A 21,556-nucleotide genomic window follows, 5' to 3' on the forward strand; every position below is an offset into this window, starting at 1 on the left:
ATTTGTTTCAATCATCCTAAAAAAAAACCTGGTATCCCTTCTAGGTATTCTAGAAGTCTTAAAAGCAAAGTCAACCAGATGCTAGTATGCTACACCCTTCCTTTCTCACCAAAACAACCTTAAAACAATTAACTTCAAAATGTAAATAAAAAATTTAGTGAGTTACCCAATATACCACATTACATTACACATACAACGCCTACGCCTACAAATGTTATAGTCTCATTATAGTCTCACATACGATTGTTATAGTTCCATATATAATTTCTATTGTGTCAAATATAATTGTTATAGTCCCACTATAGTCTCACATACAATTGCATTAGTCCCACCATAGTCTCACATTCAATTTCTATAGTCATAATATAGTCTCACATCCGTCATACAGACTATCTAGCACACAAGGACATCTAATGTCACATGTAGTATAGTAAAAAAACTCACATGAATCTAGCAACCACAATCATAAAAGCAGTCTCCTCAACGTAACCATGTGTCATGACTCGACTTTAGTCGTAACAAAACAACTACATGACAAAATACGCACGAGGTGATACCAACCTTCATGTTGCGACCATCATGCTCATATCGCGTCTTCTGGGCAGAATCATGTATTCCATTAAGTGTTTAATCCTTTAAGCCATAGGCTATAACTTTCTACAATTTATTTAACGACGTTCTTAATGGATAAAGTTTTCAACTTTATCTATAACGAAACCTCTAACATAGCCAACACTAACCCTAGATCTATAATTAGGGGAAAATGTCAAGGACATTCTTGCATGGATCCAAGGGGGATTGAGCTTGCACTCGACTCAACTTAATGTGTTGAGAAAGCCATCCAAAACAACTAGTAACTTGGAGTTTTTTCAAACTCTAAGCCACTCAACCATAAATGGACCAAATCATGCTAAAAACCTAGATGTAGAAGCATTCAACCCTAAAGATCTAAACTTTATAACTTATAGTGGATTTTGAAGTGACAAGAAAGTGGAAACTTCACTTGCTTCTTCTTTAAGAATCACATCACAAACACGAAAACATAAAGAAGGACACTTAATAGGCTATGGTTTCTACTCTAGGGCTTCTAAGAGACAGATGTTGAGTCCGAGCCTTTAAATATGGTCTGAAACTTAAGACATGGGGTTTTGAGCTATTACGGTGACGCGCCGCGACAAAGACATGGTCGTGTCGTGAAGTTGCTTTTCTCTCTAAACCAACTATCTTATTTCAAAAATGAACATAGTTATTTTTATATGATTCTATAGTTCTATGAGTTGCAGTTGATTATATGTTGGTCTCATATATATATATATATATATATATATATATATATATATATATATATATATATATATATATATATATATATATATATATATATATATATAAGTGGTGAAGTTGCTTTTCTCTCTAAACCAACTATCTTATTTCAAAAATGAACATAGTTATTTTTATATGATTCTATAGTTCTATGAGTTGCACTTGATTATATGTTGGTCTCATATATATATATATATATATATATATATATATATATATATATATATATATATATATATATATATATATATATATATATATATATATATATATATATATATATATATATATATATATATATATATATATATAACCTTGCTTAAATAAGCTCGTGAGTTTCACGAGCCAAGTATTCTAATATTTGAGCTTGGCTCGATATTGTACTCTAGTAGCTTGAGTTCGAATTGACTTCAACCGAGTTAATTTTAAGTATATTTTGAATCGGTCTCGAGTATCTCACTAGTTGGTTCGAATAAGTTATATCTATACTTATAACTCAAACATGATGAAGACGGCTTAGTGATTATCTCTTTGTATAATACATTCCATACTATAATTCAAACATTATTTAGACTACATAATGATGATATCTAGGTATAGTATGAGACACTTTAGGATGGAGTTGATACAAATTCGAATTACACAAATTAACTTTGTATCCGCCATTCAAAAATAATGTCACATATAAGCCTACTGCAGTTCAACGGATTCTTTCTGGTCACATATCTAGGTTGTTGTATCATATTCGTTTAAAAATAGGCATGCTAGAAATTATCAGTTTTATTAAAGTCATGGGTGTAAACTGATAATTTTAAAATATATATTTTGAGGACTCTTATGTGGCCTTTTATGTCTCTTGTCACCCATCATTCCTTTTCACCTCATCACTCACCACCCAACCCAAGTGGCAGTTCACCAGTATCTTTCATGGATCAATGGTGGGCCCTCTACCTTCTCTCTCTATATATCTCCAGCGACTATATATATATATATAGGTTGGTGGTGGCGTAAACCTGGATAAGTTTGTTTTGAAGGGTTTCTACATTATAAGCATCGGGATATAATAGCATTAAGATTGTCAAGTATTTTTATTTTTCCGCTGGTGATTGGTGGTGCTTATCGATGGGAAGACAGCCGTGCTGTGATAAACTAGGGGTGAAGAAAGGGCCGTGGACGGCCGAGGAAGATAATAAACTCATCAACTTTATACTAACCAGCGGCCAATGTTGTTGGCGTGCTGTCCCTAAGCTCGCAGGCCTCCGCCGGTGTGGGAAGAGCTGTCGTCTCCGGTGGACCAACTACCTTCGACCTGACTTGAAGCGTGGCCTACTCACTGAGTCTGAAGAACAACTGGTTATTGATCTCCATGCTCGTCTCGGAAATCGGTAGGTCGTCGTTGGACTCACTCACTCCAACAAAAAGAAATTCTCAATCTTTTTTAAAATTACATACTCCAGTCTCAAATCTTTTTAGAATTTCATTATCGTATCTTATGTTTTAAATAAATTCGCTTTTGGTTGTTTAAGACCACCCGTTCTGTCTATATACGAATTTTATAAAGACAAAAGTATCTTATTAAAAACAAAAGCGATCAAATAAATTATATATCAAAATATAAGTCATACCAATCAAATAAATATGGTTTATGGCCGACATGTTTCATAGTAAAGCTACGACGAGGTATTTTAGTGCCTAATTAATTTCATTGGTCTAATTCTCAATCTATCCTTTAACATTTATTTCCAAAAAAGTAATACATAAGATGTTCCTTTCGTTTTCGTCATTGAATTTTAAAGCGAACTTCATCTTAATTTGTGGTTCGGGTAGATGATCTTTCATGTTATGAAAATAAAATCTCAGCAAACAAAAAAAAAATGAAATGAAATTGGAACAAATTCTTTTAAATTTTTCTGTATCATACAGTATTCACTAAATTTCTTTATCATTTGATTGTTTGTTAGGTGGTCTAAAATCGCAGCAAGATTACCAGGACGAACAGATAACGAGATTAAGAATCATTGGAACACTCATATCAAGAAAAAACTCATAAAAAGAGGAATTGATCCTGTCACTCATGAACCACTTGAAAAGGAATCTCCAGACACAAAAACCTCATCTTGTCCAGGAGAACACTCCTCAGAATCTGAAAATAACAGCCTTTCACCACTGCTCGAAAGCATCAATGCTACTGGAAACTCGGAGGAGAACTCAACCTCCTCACCACCTGAAAATTGTTCAACTTTGAGTGATGAGCCACATAAATTGTTTGATAGCCTTTGTGAAGATGAAAAGTTATTAAGCTACCTTCTAGGTGATGATGAGCCTCCACTAGTTGATACAACGACTTGGGAGTTACCAAACACTGCACAAAACTTCAATAACTTTAGTTCGTGGGATGATTGTGCTACGTGGCTATTTGATTGTCAAGATTTTGGAGTTCATGATTTTGAGCTGAACTGTTTCAATGAAGTTGAGATGAACATCTTAGACAGACTAGAGACCGGAAAGAAACAACAAAAATGAAGTTATTTAGTTCAAAGGAATAAGATTGTGATCATGTTCTGGAGCTCATTTAATCATTCATGGAGATCCAATGAGTTTGTAGAACAGTAATACAGTCCCAATCCTGAGAACTAGATTAAAATGTTGGCCCGGTTTTTTTACATGGTGGAATGAGACGCTTCATCTAAGAGTCTGAAAGAGAAACAAGTATTATATGTTAGTAATATTACACATGTTGGGAATTAGTCAATTTTATGTTTTTAGTGTTACTAAGCACCATGTATATGATGGTATAGAAGAAAACTCAAGCCTTAAAAGAGATTTCTCCCCATCAATTAGGTAACTTTATCAAACAACAAAAAGGTGTAGCTACTTAGAAAATATGGTTAAAGTAGGAACAAATGTCAAATGTCCAGAACATAGAAAGGTCTTTGTGAATATGGAAAGTTATTGTATATGCCTTCTTTTGTCGACAAACTATATATATATATATATATATATATATATATATATATATATATATATATATATATATATATATATATATATATATATATATATATATATATATATATATATATATATATATATATATATATATGTATGTATGTATATATATATATGCATGTATGTATGTTTTCTTTTGTTGACAAACAATATTACATTTTTTTCTTCCGAGATACTAGTTTTTTCTTCTTAATTTGCTGCCCATCTTAAGATCTTCTGCATAAGTTTTAGATTTATATTTGCTAAATGCCGAGTAGGATTTATCAAAAAGAATGTTGTCATTTTTTACAAAGGATATATCCTAAGAGTGAAGCCAGGAGACATGTAAAAATCTTTTAAAAACTCAGTTTCTAAAATAATAATCAAATTAAGAATGATGATGTGTGAATTACGGTCCACGGATCAAAGCTTATGAATAAAGATGATCTGGAAATATTCAAGGGATATATTACTAAAACTCCTGGTTGGATTAGGACAGCTTCCAGGTATAAATATGTTTAGAGGCAACAAGTCTTATTAAAGTTCAGTATAAATATGTTTGCATGTCAATGTTGAAACAATATTAGTTTCATATCAGTATTTTTCAACCAAGCGGTCAACAATCTGCCTGATTAATCTTGTTGTTTGATGTTGCAACATCAAATCTTATATTTATCATGTGCAAGAGCACAAATTCCACGAGAATGCTTTTTGGAGGAAGATTAATATTATACACATTGGACATGGCATCTCGTAAAACCATACAAGGAGCAAAAAGTTATGCATCTTTATATAGAATCTTATAGTGTGAAACGTAAGCCCTTTAATCAAGTAATGCTATATATTTTGTAAGCACCTAAACTGAACCGGGTTTGGTGGAGCTATAAATGTTATAAATATTTAATAATAGCTACGATAGATTATCCCCTTTAAATAAATGCATATTCATTCCTCTACTATAAAAAGTGAAGGAATGGTCATTAGTTAGTAGTACACCAAAGTGTAATCATAGTTTTGTAGAGAGCATGAGTAGCTTTGGAATCATTTTCCCTAACCAGAAGTGTTTTATAAAATATTATAAAACCTATTCATCAACCCATTATTGATTTATCTTCGAGATATCTTTATTCCACACCTAGCCAGCCAAAATTTGGTTTCTACAACTGGTATAAATGTTATATATGTGTCTCTACAAGAAACGATCCTAACTAGCTATCTGGATGTTTTCAATTTTTAGACAAAATTTTCTCAAATTTACCGGTGAAACTTTTTTGTGATGACTTTTTATGATTTATGAGTGTTGATTCGATATATCCAAAGTAAATTATTATTGTGGCTGGTCATTTATTTATATGTTGTTGTTTCAAGAAATCAAGAACAAAATTTATTTTCTGAAGAAAAAGATGATGTATAACATCCGGTTGCAGGATGTCTCTAATTTTGGGATACTTTTAATATCTGTTTCTAGGTATTTTCATTTCCAACTTAACATAACATAATATTACAAATCAGTCCTTACACAGGGCGTACTTGGTGCTTACGCCGGGGGTAGGTCAATTAAGTTAAATCGTGGACCTTGTCGACTACGCAGTACATACTCATGCCGAATCTAAACCCTAATGTGTACAGTTTTGGACCCTATTTAAAGGACCTTAGGTCCTTGAGGTCTCCCTCGTCACCAACCCATATTGTCCCAAAGCACTATTTCGATACCCTAGCCACCTTGTGAGGTTCTTGAGATTTTAGAGTGATATTTTGTGAGTTTTGTGAAGGTGATAAACATAGGAGGTCTTGGTAGTCGATTTCTTGTAGATCTAGATTTTGTTGTTCCCCTTGCTTTTTCAAAAGGTAAAAAGCTCCCACCATCGTGGTTCATTTGCCAGATCTTGTTGGTTGGTAAATCCTTATGTGTTTTTGGTCCCATGGTTTTTGGTTCTTGTGAGTATGAGCTACTCCAGAACCCTTGAGCAGCTTTTAAGCCATTTATGAGGTTATTAAGTCATAAAAATCAGATCTTGAGGGTTATATTTCACTAATGCATGAATTGTTGGTCATTTTGTGAAGTTATGAACCTATGGTTTGGTAGTTTTGGGCTCTATTAAGCCATGCAAAAGCTTAAAGTTATCGACTTTATCAGTTAAGACCTTCCCAAGATTTAGATATGTGATTTGGACGTTTAGTCTTTAGTTAATAAAAGCTTAATTATGGTTTTGGATAACAGGGGGTTACGTAGGCGTAACCCTGAGTTACGCAAGGTGTAGCGGGTTTAATCTGTATTCCTTTTCTGTAATCACGTAGTACGTTGGGCGTAAGTGAGGAGTACGCATGACGTACTCCCAGAAGTATACTTGGGCTATTTTAAGGCTTTGGGGCATGTTTGGGTGAGTACAACAAAGAAAGGGTAAAATGGACTTTTACCCTAGTGAGAGTGAATATAAAAAGGACCATTTATTATGGGTTATTACCATAATTATGAATTAGGGTTGGTTTTGGATATGTTTAGTGTGATTAGTCGTTGTAGCAGCAGCTCGAGTGTGTGATTTGTTTATCATCGGATAAAGGTGAGTCTCTTCATTGACTCGTGAGTCGAAGGCACCAATGCCGACCAACTTTTTTATGTTTGTAGGATGCTAGTTTTCTGTAGGATACTTGCATGTTGTGTATGTTGGGCGGGGCCCGTTATGCGAGTTAGGGTGAGGCCCATTGCTTGTATGGTATGTGGTATTTTGGGAAACTCACCAAGCTTTGTGCTTAAAATTATGTTTAAACATTTTTCAGGGACTTCTAGCTCGAAATGGAAGGGTTCGACATGATCGCATTGCATCCACCAGTGTTCAGCATTTTATGATTTTGGGATCGTACTCTGATAACTATTTCCACACTTAATTCTTTGATGGTTTGAAATGAATGATTGACGGTTTTGGTTGACTTAAAGATAAATTTTGTTATTTAGTATTTTGGGATGTTTCAATAGCAGACCGTAATTTGATCTAGTAAAGGTCTTATGCCTCAAAGGAAAGAAGTTTAGACCTTATTAGATATTAATAATGTTGGTTAAGTGATTTAAGCCATTGAATTGTGCTTTGGAGATAAAAGGTTATAATGAGAAAAAGTGATATTTGAGACTTTTTCATGCATTAATGTATTAATTTCACTATACTTAAAGTCAAAATTAATAACATAGAACTGTGGGGTTTGTCAATACCTCCGTATGCATATAAAGATCACTAAAAACAGAGTTAGAACGAAGAAGTTATAGTTGTTTAAATTATTCACTGAAAACAAAAAAATATGGAATTTCATCTAAGAAGCGTAGATCGCTCTTTAAGGAGTGTAGGACGCCTCACGCCTAGTGGGTTACATGTTTTTAGGAGTTTTTTTTGGAGTATTTAAAGGCCATTAACCCTATAGTTCGTCATTTTCAGCCTCCACTTCCTCTAAAACACCTGTAATGAAACCTTAGTCTCCATTAAAGTGTTTGAAGCTCATCCTTTCTCCTAAAATGATTTTGGTGCTCTTTTTTGCTCCTATGATGTTCTTGGGTAATGATACATTAAAGCTTAGGGAAGGAAGAGTGGATCTTGAAGATTTCAACCTTCTTTAACACCTTTGGACCTTGATAAACTCTAGAGTTTCAAGCTTTAATATGTTTCCTCCATAGATCTAAGAGTTTTTGGGATTTTGGTCGATATTGGCAAGTTTTGGTCCCTTTGTGGCCTATTCCATTGAGTTGGAAGAACACTTGAGCTTTTGGATGATGTTTTGGTTTTTATTTGGTCGTTAAGGATTTAAATTTTGGAATTTTGTGACCTTATTATAGATAAAGTTGGAAACTTTATCCATGTAAACATCATGTTGATTCAGATCTAAAAGTTGGAGGCTTGGACTTAATGGATTAAGTCGAGAAAGATGTATTCGACTTAAAGTTTAGATCTTGGTTGTTTGGACCATCCTAATGGATAAATTTGGAAACTTAATCCATTATGAAGCTATTAAGTACCAGATCTGAAAAAGTTAGAAGTTTGGACTTAAGGGTTAAGACAACACGTGGACTGCAAGTCATGCGCTTGTTTATTCCTTTAGCGACCACGATGAGATCATGGGGATTGGCCGCAACGTGATGGTTAGGTTTGACTTTGACCGTTGACCGCTGACTTTTTGACATGTTTGACCTATGGTAAAACTTGGGTAGAATTGAGTATTCGACTAAGAACTGGTCTCGATTGGGCATTTAGTAGCTGGTGTTAGTTGTTATGTTGCTGAGGTTGCTGCTAAGCTTCTGTTATTTGGCTCAGGTGAGTTTTCTAACTTTACTATATATTGCAGTATATGTCCTAGTATGCTAGGATGTGGTTAGACTATTATATGATGTTAGGTGGGTAGACTTGTAGACTATTAGTTGTAATGCTAAATTGTTTGTTTACTGTTATTATGCATATGTCGACATATTTGTGAAGGGATGTGGCGTCCACCTTTGCGCAGACGGTCAATAGAGCGGGCGGTATAACTTTTCGCTGAGGGCCAGAAAGGGGTAAGTTGATAACAATATAACATTGAGTGTGGTGAGTCAAGACAATCATAAAGTTTAGGTCGACGACAAGATCAACTAGAGTGTTGTGAGTCTAGATACCCGTTGGGTTGGTATGAACTTGTAACATCCCGAGTTCAGGAGTGCAAGTTCAGGGTTCAAAGTGTAAATGTGAAAGAGCAAATCGGCGAGTCCATGGGTGGACTCGGCGAGTAGAGTCGCGATGCTGGTTGCGTGTTAAGTGGCCAACTCGGCGAGTCGACGGCTGGACTCGGCGAGTTGGTGCTGTGTGGAGAAAACCCTAATTTCGGAGGATGAGCGCTATATAAAGGACATTATACCCTCTCCCCAGCCTCTTTACCCTCTCTTGAAGTCCTGAAAAACCCTAATGCACGTTTGTGAGTGATTGGAGAGCATTTGAACCTTGGAGAAGAGATTTTGGAAAAGATCTTGGAGAGTTAAGAGGCTTGGAGCAATGGGCTTTGCAAGGATTCAGATTTCTCTTCTGTTGGAACTTTCTTTTGAGGTATTATTTCGTTGCTTGGGCTATTATTCATCTAGATTCATCATTTTGGAGTATTTGGAAAGAATAGCTTGTGATATTTTGAGTTTGGAGGTTAGATATGAGGTTGCTACCTCAGATCTGGAATGGAGAAGGTCTAAAGTGCATTAAAGTCCCTGTTCTTGAGTGATTGGTGAAGCCATCTTGTCCTAAACCCTAAACCTAGAGTGTTATATGCTTAGATCTCTTTGGATTCACGTAAAGTTTGCCGCTTTACGTGATGGATGGGTTGTAGAAGGGTAGATCTATGGTTTGGATCATCTACATGGCCTGGAAAGTTTTTGTATGGATTAAGATCTAGGGGTACTCGGCGAGTGACAAGGGTGTACTCGGCGAGTTTCATGAAGGTGGGCAAGAACTCGACGAGTTGGAAGAACAGCTCGACGAGTTGGTTGAAGATAGCCTTGGACTCGGCGAGTCTGTTCTTGGACTCGGCGAGTCTGGTCGTGAGGTCCTAACCTTCTTTTGGTTGAGCCGTGAATCGGTGAGTCAAGGGAGGACTCGGTGAGTTGAGTGCGAGGGGACTCAGAGTTGTTGGACTCGGCGAGTCTCGGCGAGTTGAGTTGCGGATTGGGGAAGTTCTGAGCATGGGGACTCGACGAGTCATCGGGTTGACTCGGCGAGTAGAGTCAGTCAGGAGGTTGACTTTGACTTTGACTTTGACCAAGGGTTGACCAGTTGACTTCCAGGGGCATTTTGGTAATCGTTGGCATTTGTTTTGAGTTCAGTGTTGGTGTTGGCTAGTGGTGGAGATCATGTCAGTGGTCGGAGCATCTCGGTATTATCTTTTCAGTCGGCAGTTGCGAGGTGAGTTATCCTCACTATATCGACAGGGTCTACGACACCAAGGTCGGCCCTTTATCGGATTGTGATCCGGGTATTGTTGTTATGTTATTGTCTTGCTATGTTTGCATCCTGGTAGTTAGGATGATATATGTTAGAGACCTTGTTAAGGTTGGTATCCTGGTTAGGATGATGTTATGCTATGTGATCTGCTAGATCGGTTTGATTGGATGTGAATCGTTATATGATTGAATGTTTATGTGCACATGGTTGTTAGACTAGGGTTGGGTTGAGGCGGGTCCTGCTTTGTGCCGTAGGCCAACATACCCAGGGCGGACCGTTCTTACTCGATATCGAAACGTATGGTGGTTCTTATCCAGTTGGGGGAAGTGAAATATCTGATGGAAGTGACAGTTCAAGGTTTTCATGGGAATTTAGGAGAAAAGTGATCATCAATTTCACACGTGGTGATTTTTTATGGTGACGGTTTAATAACCGATATTCCACATGACATTTTTTCATTGGGCAGTGGTTTGAATTCCAAATTCATGCCAATTATATAAGGAAAATGGTTCTTCTAATTTTCAGTGTTCTAATTGCTAGGGTTTGGGTACAAACCATCAGAGGCACTAGATTTCTGGTGCTTTCTTTCTAGAGCTTATTCAAGAAGGATTTTATTGGTTATTTACAACAATAATCAAAACATATGTAAACCCTAATCCCTTTAGGGTTTTCCTGTTGTTCTTTGATGTTCATAGATTATAACTATCAATAGAGAAAAATTAGATCCAAACAGATTGTATGTGAACTTAAGAGTTATGTTTTTCCGCCAAATGATTTTAAATATAATTTATAAAACCCATCAGTGGTATCAGAGCCATAGGTTTTCTATTTGATTGTGCATAATAGTGAACATATCAAAATTAGGTTTTATGGTAATTAAACCCTAATAGCCATGATTTTCGACTTGGCCAGGGTTTGTTGAAACCCAAGCCTCCCTAAGCCTATTTTGAAAATGGGGGAGCCTTTTTAGGGGTTTATCTTGTTTCATGAATTGTTATTTTTAAAGCTTTAACATTTGAATAATTAAAACCTGATAAACCCAGCCCTACTTTCAAAAATTAGGAGGGTTTGGTTTAAGATTAAATTTGAATTATTTTATTAATTGGTTAATAGTAAATAATTGTTTAATCTATAATGATTTAATTAATTTTTTATATAAAAGATAAAGACAAATCATAATTAGTTTAATATTAATTAACTAAAATATTTAATTTAAATAATTAATAAATAAACCTCATATTTTGAAAAAAATAAAATAAAATATACCTTATATATATTATTAAAAGTTAACTACTATATGTATAAGAAAAGTTAGTCAAATCAATAGTAGGTCTTATTCACAAAACCATGCTATATAGAAGGTATAAGGAAGTGGCCTGTAAAATGGCCATTGAATGGGTGTCCATTCTCACCCACCGCTCTCATGTGTGGTGGATGGTCATTACCTAAACGGGTTTGATAGGATATAATCTCATTAAAAGTATAATGATATAAAAATACTAGAGCCTTCTATAGAAAAATATCACTCTACTTACTTTAGGAAAAATGTGAAAAGTAAGGTATTCATAAAAATGCACATCCTACTTTAATATGTCGTTTGTGGAGCTTGTGTAGTTAACCGGTACACTAATATTGACTTTAAAGAGAAATGATGGGCATCTAAAAAATATGTCGTGTAGTTAACTGACACATTAATATGTCGTTTGTGGGCATCTAAAGAATTATCATTGTTAATAGAGCATGTGTAGTTAACTGACACATTAATTAGAGATGATAAATGACATCAAGGTTGCATAGCGTGTTTGCATGCTCATTCACATCTTTTTTGTGATCGTCGGTATCCCAGTCACAAATAGAAGAGCATAATTTGAGATTAAATATGCCATTGATAAGATTCAATGAATCTCAAAATATCTAGGAATTTCATACATTGAAATTGGTGAACGGTTTTTACTTACCTTCATAAATTTGCAATAACATTACGATATCCATTTTCTTAGTTGTGAATTGTTATATTGTATCCTATGTTTAAATATTCATTATGAGTTCAAATATTAAGGATTTATATCAACCAACTAAAACTATCTCTCTTATATATATGTCTACTCTAGGAGATACAACTGCTGCTTAATCTTCCTACAACAACTTCTCTCTACTATCGATCCTCTCTAAGGAGAAATTAATTGGTCCAAACAACATGGACTGGATGTGAAATCGCAAAAGAACTCATCAATACAGGGGCAATGAATATCTCCTCGAAAAAACTCTAGTCGGAGTCAATGACTCAACTGCTACTCCAGAAGAGCTTGCCACCTACAAGAACAACTATGAAAGCACCAAAAAGGACAATTATATCATGGTTACAACCATGGTACCTGAGTTGCAAAAGTTCTATGAGGAATATTGTCCATACAAGATGGGCTTAGATCTTGCATAATGTTCTACAAAAGAGTATATTAAGAAAAGTATGAGTTTGTTAAAGCTTTAATGGCCTGCAATTTGAAGGAGGGAGACTCTGTCTGCAATCATGTACAGAGAATGTAGAGATATGTGGAGAATCTTGAAATTCTCAATGTGACTTTTAATGAGGAGTTGGCCATTGACATGGTCCTTAACTCATTGCGACCTTGTTATTATCAGTTCATCTTATCTTATCATTTGAACAACACACATACCACACTGGACCAAATCCACAACTTGTTGGAGACAGTTGAATCAACAATGAAGAAAAAACAAGTCCCTCCCGCTACAAGAGCTCCCGTCCTTGACATTGGGCAAAATAGAGGAAAGAAAATGAAGGCTAATCCCAACTCGAACTGGAAGGGCAAGGCCCAAACTGGATTATCTAGCCGTGGGTTGAAGGCAAAGCGCAGTTCATACATTCCTGCTATTAGTGACCCCAAAGTAGCCACTTGCTACTATTGTACTGAAAAGCCCCATTGGAAATGAAGCTACACTAACTACTTGAAATGAATTAAGAATGTCATGGTTAAGCCATTGTCAGTAGGTATATAAACTAGTCAAGTCAATAGTTCACAACTTACTCGTTCTTCGGTTCTTGATACAGGATGTGGATTTCAAAATTGTTTTGATTTGAAGGGCTAAGAGAAAGTGAGGAGGTGGATCACCGAAGAATAAATATGATCATGGGAAATCAGCTATCTTCTCCTGTTACCAAGATTGGAACTGATGGTCTTGTGCTTGGTGGTGATGTTTGGATAGATTTGATTAATTGTTGTTGTTCATCATAAATGACATGAAAATTTTTTGTTTTCATGCATTGTTTAGACAAGGGTTTCAATATTCTTTTAATGATATGAATGGTTCAATTTTAGCTTATAAAATGGTGTTTTTTTAAGCTTTACCTTGTAATTGAGTGTATGATAGCTTAGTCAATAGTGTATTGAATATTGATTCGTCTAATGGTGTAGACAAAGCATGCTTGTGGCATTGTCGTCTTGGACACATTAACAAGAAATGAATCGCCCAACTCCAAAAGGATGGAGTTTTAGAATCATTTGACTTAAGGTTAGATGATGACTTCGAATCTTGTCTTTTGGGTAATATGACGAAATCACCTTTCGATGGGTCTTGTGAAAGATGTGAAGGTTTGTTGGATCTTATAAACACAGATGTATGTGGACCCTTCAGATCTACCACATGGTATGCCAATTGATTCTACATGACATTTACAGATGATTATAGCAGATATGGATATATCTACTCAATCAAACATAAATCAGAAACCTTTGAAAAGTTCAAGGATTTTAAACATGAGGTCGAGAGTTAAATGGACATGAAGATAAAGATGCTCTTATCTGATAGAGGTGGAGAGTATCTTAACATCGAATTCCATGACTATATCAAGGAATGTGGAATAGTTTCACAATTGACTTATCCTAGGACACCACAACTTAATCGTGTGGCTGAAAGGAGAAATCGAATCTTTTTAGACATGGTTCGTTCCATGATGAGTTGAGCCTCCATTCGTGTTTCTTTCTGGGGGTAAGCCTTAGAGACAACTTACCACATCCTTAATCTTGTCCCTACTAAGAAGGTTTCCAAAACATCTCATGGGATGTGGACAACGTAAGTTCCCTCGCTAGGTCACTTTAGGGTTTGGGGCTATGAAGCTTTCGTTAGAAGAGAGATTCATGATATTCTAGAATCTATAAGTGAGAGGTGTATTTTCATTGGTTACCTACAAAAGTCTTTTGGATACTTGTTCTGTAGACCTAGTGTGAATGTGGTCTGTGCATCTCAAAAAGGATTTTTTTCATGAGAGATAGAGAGAGAGAGAGCTCATATTCAAAGAGAAAATTAGGAGTGCTATTTATATATAAGAAATTCCAAAATCAATCAATGAAGGAACCTTAGAAGACCATAGCTATCAAACAAAGGATGACACTCCTGTTAAGCCCATTGAGAATTCGTTACCTCTTCACCGATCCAATAGGATTAGCATGAAACCTACGTTTTGTGGTTTACATATAACATCATATGGTGACATGTTTATCAGTGATAGTACACTAGTGAATTTGGATGAGCCAGCTAACTACAAGGAAGAAATGGCGAGCCCTGAGACTGCCAAATGGAAAGAGACAATGGACATGGAGATTCAGTCCATGTATGACAACCAGGTTTGGAATTTGGTTGATCATGAAACCGGTCGAAAGATAGTAGGTTTCAAATGGATCCTCAAGAAGAAGACTGACAGGGATGAGAATGTAAACATGTTCAAAGGACGAGTGGTTGTGAAAGGATTTACTCAAAGATTTAGGGTTGACTATGATGAGACCTTTTCACGAGTGTCTAAGATAAAGTCTATCATGATAATGCTTGCTATAGTTGCCTTTCATGATTATGAAATATGTTAAATGGATGTCAAAATCGCTTACCTTAATGGGAAGTTCACTGAGAATGTTTACTTGATCTACGCATAAGTTTTATACATGAAAATTTTCCTAATAGAGTGTGTAAGCATGGAAAATCCATTTATTGATTAAAACAAGCTTCTCGTAGTTGGAATCTATGCTTCCATGAGAAAGTCAAGAATTTGGTTTCTATAGGAGCAAGTATGAGTCATTTGTGTATGTGAAACCTAGTGGGCGTATAGTAACTTTCCTGGTTTAGTATGTTGATGACATACTCCTTATGGGAAATGGCATTTCAACTTTGCAAGAAGTGAAATCTTGGCATGGGAAGTGTTTCACCATGAAGGATATAAGGGAAGCAGCTTATATTATTGGGATAAGGATTCTGAGGGATAGAAAGAAAAGACTTATTGGTCTCAGTCAGAGTACGTACTTAGATAAAATACTAAATCATTTAAGTATAGAAAATTCCAAGAAAGGGGAACTTCCTATTTTGAGTAATGTCAAGTTGAGTAAGACTTAAAGCCCTAGTACATATGAATAGATAGCTAAGATTAGTTAGGACCCATATGTTTTGGCTTTAGGTTCGATCATCTATGTTATGACATGTACTCGCCCTGACGTGTCTTATGATTTAAGCATGGTTAGCCAATTTCAGGGCAATCTTGGTAGAGCTCATTGGACTGTAGTAAAGAACATTCTTAATTATCTATGAAGGATGAAGGATATGATTATAGTCCTTGGTGGCAGTAGTACGTTAAGAGTAATTAGATATACTGACGCAACTTTCAAACAGATCGAGACAACTTTTTTTCTTAGTTAGGTTGGGTGTTTGTGTTAAATAGAAGACTAGTGACTTGGAAAAAAATCCAAACACGATACAGTGGATGATTCTACTTGTAAACAAGAGTACATCAAAGCGAGTGACACATCAAATGAGGTGGCTTGGTTAAAGAACTTCATCGGCGATCTCAGAGTAGTCTTGACCATTTAAGAGCCATTGGAATTTTACCGTGATAATAAAGGTGTGTTTTCTTTGACCAAAGAACCTAAGGATCATGGTAGATCCAAGCATATCGACATAAAGTATCATTACATCAAACGTAGGGTTAAAGGAGGTCATCTTCTGGTGAAGAAAGTATCCTTAGAACATAATCCTGCAGATCCTTCATGAAGGCTCGAACTAGGGTTAAGCATAACCAGCATACTAGGAGCATAGGCTTGAGAGTTGATATTAGTTTTAGTAGTTAGTTGATATTTTGAAACTTGTAACAAAAGAAATGTAATTAACCTTGGTGATTAAGTAATAGATATTATTTATGAGTATGGTTACTTCCTGTTTCAATTATTTATTCTTGTGTTTAGTTTTGGATGTTTTACTTCATGAATGATTTGATTATTCAAAATTCCACAGACGCTCATAGTTTTGGAAGTAAGTAGTGAATCAAGACTGTCATGAATGGATTGTAGATTGTCTATGGAGATTAGACATTGCAATGGTTGCTACAATATTCATGAGTTCTTAGAAAATGAAGATTTTGACTATTGGATAAACCCATGCTCAAAGAATTACGTCATGGATTATATCATGAGTAATTCTGAGACCATAATATCTAATATTATTGAAATGGAAACATATAAGTTATAATTTACAAGTCGGTTGTGCATTGATGTTTTGAAAACGCATTAGTAACGTGTTGTTATAAAACATAGTGTCATGCATGATTTAGTGAGTAAAAGATACAAGTAAATATGAGTCGAAGTTTATTCATTCCATTTTCTTTAACGAGAAAAGCGATATCTTGGGTGCCTCGGTGATTTAGTGTTGACATTATAGTGTTGGCCACAACCATGACTGAATTGATGTGTTCAATTAGTAGTCTTATGAGGTCTTCATAAATCAGGAAATCAGGAAACATAATTTTAGACAAGAGATTGATTGTAATCCATGTCTCATGTCCATACGATATCTCGTAGAACATAGGAATATTTTTTCACTTATCTTAGGACCGATGTATGATCATATCAGAGTGTAGTAGTTGCTTTGGAAAGCACACTTTGCAGTTAGATTTTGAAGTTATACTTGAAAGTGTAGTTATTGACTTATTTAAGTGGGACACTGTTGGATTAAGTGTCTAAGCCAATAACTAAATTGGTATATAAATGAATTAAAAGCAAAGTCCTTTTGGGTTGCCTCAAATCTAGTAATTAACTAGAATGACTTTTGGAGAGAGTGACTGATTTACTGGTTTATTATATGATTAATAAATTGCAATAAATAATTTATTAATATATTATGAGATTAATATATTAATTAGAAATAGTATTATTTACTTGATAATTAATCAAAAATTAATTGAAAATAATTTTGGGATTAATTAGATTGATTAATAATATAGGGACCTAGGCTATAATTATCCAATAGTTGAACGAGAGAAGTATTCTGGAATATTCTAGGTTAGGCCGAAAATTTGAAGGCTTCTTAGGGTTTGTAGATTATTCCATATAGTTAATTTGGATAACAAGCAAACTAGATAAAATTCAAGATTTGAAATAATAATATTTAATTTCAAATCAGGGTTAACTATGGTTTTTCTATCAACTATAAATAGGGCCTTAACCTTGTGATTTTTAGCCAACCATTATTCCAAGAAGGATTGCTGAAAATCATCTCCCCTCTCCTCTATCCTCATGTGTTCTAATTGCTATGGTTTGGGTACAAACCATTAGAGGCACGAGATTTCTCATGCTCGCTTTCTAGAGCTTGTTAAAGAAGGATTTTATTGGTTATTTACAATAATATTTTTTAAAGGTATGTAAACCGTAATCCCTTTGTGATTTTAGATAATAATAGGGTTTTCCTAAGGTTCTTTGTTGTTTATAGATTATAGCTATCAATAAAGAAAAATTAGATCCAAATAGGTTGCATGTGAACTTAAGGGTTAAGTTTTTCCGCCACATGATTTTAAATATAACCTATAAAACCCCTAAGTACTTTACTCTTCAGATAGAGTGGTAAGCAAGAAATGTTGTGGTTTGGGATGACTAATGTGTTCTCTTGGTAGGTTGCATTGAGAATGTTAGTGATTGTGTCTTTAATTTTTAAGTGATTGGTTGACTCTAACCTAGGAGGTCATAGATTAAGAGAGGTTGAAGGCGACATTAGAAAAAGATTATAGGGGACTGTAATCTTATAAGAGACTATGTTTGAACCATAGCAACTAGATGGGGTTGTATAGAGTGCAGTGACATGATTATTTTAGGTCGTAGTTGTACATTGGTATTTTCCTAGTTGGCAGGATATGGTTAGTTATTTTGTAATGGTAGTGAATTTTTAGGCGAGGGGGAAAGATCGTAGGAGCAGGTTATACTGTGAGCTTAGTAGTTAGATTGTGTCACGGTGTACCGTGAACTAGCATGTATGCAAATTGTGTCGTTGGGACCCAAAATTTGTGTGAATGAGACGTTTAGGTCTTTGTGTGCTAGTGTTTTCGCATAGTTGGGAGTTTTTGAGCATTTTGGATAGGCTATTGGTGGCATGATGGCCGATAAGTTTAGCTCAGGTGATTAGAAATTGACAACTTGCTGGAAAGTCATTTGTGGATTTAGGTTCCTTGATTATCTTTTTTGCATTGTGGATCCATTTGTATTTTGAGATTTGCTTGTTAAGAGTTGGGTTACTAATGGTGGAGCAACTGTGTTGGAAATTTCAAACTAGGGTGTTCGTTGTAGTTATCTTGGATGATTTATTAGGTAGCTACACACCTGAGTTGGGATGGGAGTTTAGATTCGACATGACTCATGGTTCGTCTATTGTTACAGTCCTAGGAGCGGAGAGTTAGTAACGACTTCTCACGAAGTCAGTTCAGAATCAGAGGCTCATTGGGTGTGATTTTCAGGATTTAGATTGATGACTTGCTTTACTTAGGAAGGTCTGAGAACTCACTCCGGTGAAGGGTAGCAATGACCCTAGTTGAGGGAGCTAGGGGATGGATATATCAGGAGGATGATTGACGACATGGAATCTAATTTTTGAGGTTTTGGACCGACAGATTCTCGATGTTATAAGTTATCATTTGGATGAGATAGAGTTGCACTGTTGGAATTCCTAGTTTTAAGTGTTTTCACTTGGTATTGATTGATTAGTCGGAAGTATGAGATTTTTTTTTGTCAGTGGAATAATTTTCAATATTTGAGCTTGTGTTGCTAGCACGGTCTAATTTTCGTGAGTTCTCGCGATCGTTCTTTTTGGGATACACTGTTTTAGAAAATACATTGGAGGAGTCATAATGATCTGCCTAGGAGGGGTTCTTTTCTACAAATTTTAGCCAATACGGATTTCAAGGACGGGATCTAGTTTAAGTGGGAGAGAATTGTAACATCTGATTCTACGTGTTATTCTTTTTAGGTCTATTTATCTTAAGCCTTATTTTTTTTTTGGAGATTTTCACTGAATGTGGGGTGGTGGTGGAGATACATCATGACTATGCCACGTCATTTAAGTTGCAGTGCAGTCAGTTGTTAGTCTTGGCTCCGTCTCTTCCTTATTTGCAAAATAAGCTCTATGGTCTGAAGGAATAATTTGGTCCTTCCCATGACCCTATTACCATCCTCTCCCCAACAAACCGGGGTACGACATCTTCGAGCATACAAGAGCTCAAATGGTGGGGCACCAATGCTGGAGTGATAACTACTGTTGTAGAAAAACTCCGCAAGAGGTGGGTAGGAATCGCAACTCCCACCGAAATCAATAACACAGTCCTGCAACATATCCTCAAGGGTCTGAATAGTCCACTCACTCTGGCCATCAATCTGCGGATGATGTGTAGTGTTGAAATCAGTGTTGCAAAACTCGGCCTACTCGGCCGATTACTTGGAATCGGCCCTCCATTGAGGTGAGTAATGTCAACTCGGCCAAAAAACTCGGATTTAGTCAAAATCGGCCAAAAATCGGTCAAACTCGGTCAAAAATCGGACATAATCGTTCAAACTCGGGCCTACTCGGTCTTACTCGGGCCTACTCGGTCAAACTCGGCCAACTCGGTCAAACTCGGTCAAACGGTCAATATTGTCATAAAAAGAGAAAAAAAATCAAGAATTTCAAGATTAATATGTATAATGCACTTAATGATTTATTATTTAACACAAACATGTGATTATTACTGTTGGGATTTGAGCATTCTAACACTCCTAAGTGTACATGCAACCCTAAATACCTTGGATCTATGTTTTCTCTATTATACATGCAAATAAGAACTTCCAAGGTATTATCCTAATCTAGCATACAAAACAATGAGTGTAACAAGATAGAATACATACCTTTTTCATGTAGAAAGTCTTCATGAAGCTTGAGTGCCAAGTGCCCCAAGTGTGACACCTCAAATGGTTCACACAACACCAAATACACTTGGAATAACTTGAGAGAATTCTACACTTCATGAAAATCGGCTAGCCCTTTCTAGAATGATACTAGTCACCGATTTTGTCAAGAATAAGATCTTTATATAGTGTTACAATTAGGGTAAACCCTAATTGTCATGACTTTCCATTTCCTTGGATCCATGGGTTCAAATACACCATGGAGCATCCAAGGACCATCCTATGGGTTTTAGCCCAACTTGATTATCAATGGAGCATTAGCCCACTATACAAGTATGGATGATTTACACAATCAACCCATATATTTAATTAATCTTCTTTTGATCACTTAATTAATCCTAGATTAATTCTTGATCAATACTAATTAAATAATCTTATTATTCTTATAATTAATATACTAGAACTTATAATATATTAATAACCATAAGTGTCTTATTTCTCTCATTATAGTCTATCCAAGTGCATGATGCCATGCAACCCAAATGGACCATGCCGGGTCGGGTCAAGTCTTACCAATTATAGTTATGGACTTAGACATTAATCCAACAGTCTCCCACTTGGATAAGTCTAAAACTATTATTGCGTATGACTTCAGGAACCAACTGGCAATCGTAGCTCTCAAAAGCTTCTGTCGAAGTCTGACCTTGTCGATGAACTCTGACCTTTGTCAATGACTTGTCCATTAGCTAAGGGATCATATATTCCTCCATTCTAGATATCATATGGACTGAGACATGGATTATAATCATTCTCTCTGTCCATTTGTTGTTTCACGATTTCCGATTTATGACGACTGACTAATTGAGCAAATCAAATCAGTCCTGCCCCGGCCGAGCACTTGCATTTGTCATCATCAAATCATCGAGGGGCCCACAGATATCGCTTTTATCCCGAAGGTAAAAGGAATGGATAAACTTCGACTCATATGGATTGTTCTACTACTTGTTGAATCATACACAAAGACACGTTTTATAGCACCGAGTTACCAAATGCGTTTTCGTGCAATCAATGTACAACCAACTCATAGTAACAACTCATATCTCTAGGTTTGAAGAA

General features: G+C 35.7%; 1 protein-coding gene across 1 annotated transcript; it reads left to right on the top strand.

Moving 5' to 3' along the window:
• The first annotated feature begins 2,313 nt into the window (after window positions 1–2,313).
• On the top strand, window positions 2,314–4,285 carry LOC111913882 (MYB-like transcription factor ODO1). The gene is made up of 2 exons (XM_023909596.3): window positions 2,314–2,708; window positions 3,285–4,285. Exons 1-2 carry the CDS (start codon window positions 2,446–2,448, stop codon window positions 3,844–3,846), a joined length of 825 nt encoding a protein of 274 aa, XP_023765364.1. The 5' UTR covers window positions 2,314–2,445; the 3' UTR covers window positions 3,847–4,285.
• The last annotated feature ends 17,271 nt before the right edge of the window (window positions 4,286–21,556 follow it).

Source organism: Lactuca sativa, chromosome 6, assembly GCF_002870075.4.
Source record: "Lactuca sativa cultivar Salinas chromosome 6, Lsat_Salinas_v11, whole genome shotgun sequence".
In the NCBI taxonomy this organism is placed as follows: Eukaryota; Viridiplantae; Streptophyta; class Magnoliopsida; order Asterales; family Asteraceae; genus Lactuca; species Lactuca sativa.

Coding starts and splice junctions, on each gene's coding strand:
- LOC111913882 (XM_023909596.3), top strand. CDS start 2,446: ATGGGAAGACAGCCGTGCTGTGATAAACTAGGGGTGAAGAAAGGGCCG. Junction 2,709..3,284: donor CATGCTCGTCTCGGAAATCG/GTAGGTCGTCGT, acceptor ATTGTTTGTTAG/GTGGTCTAAAATCGCAGCAA.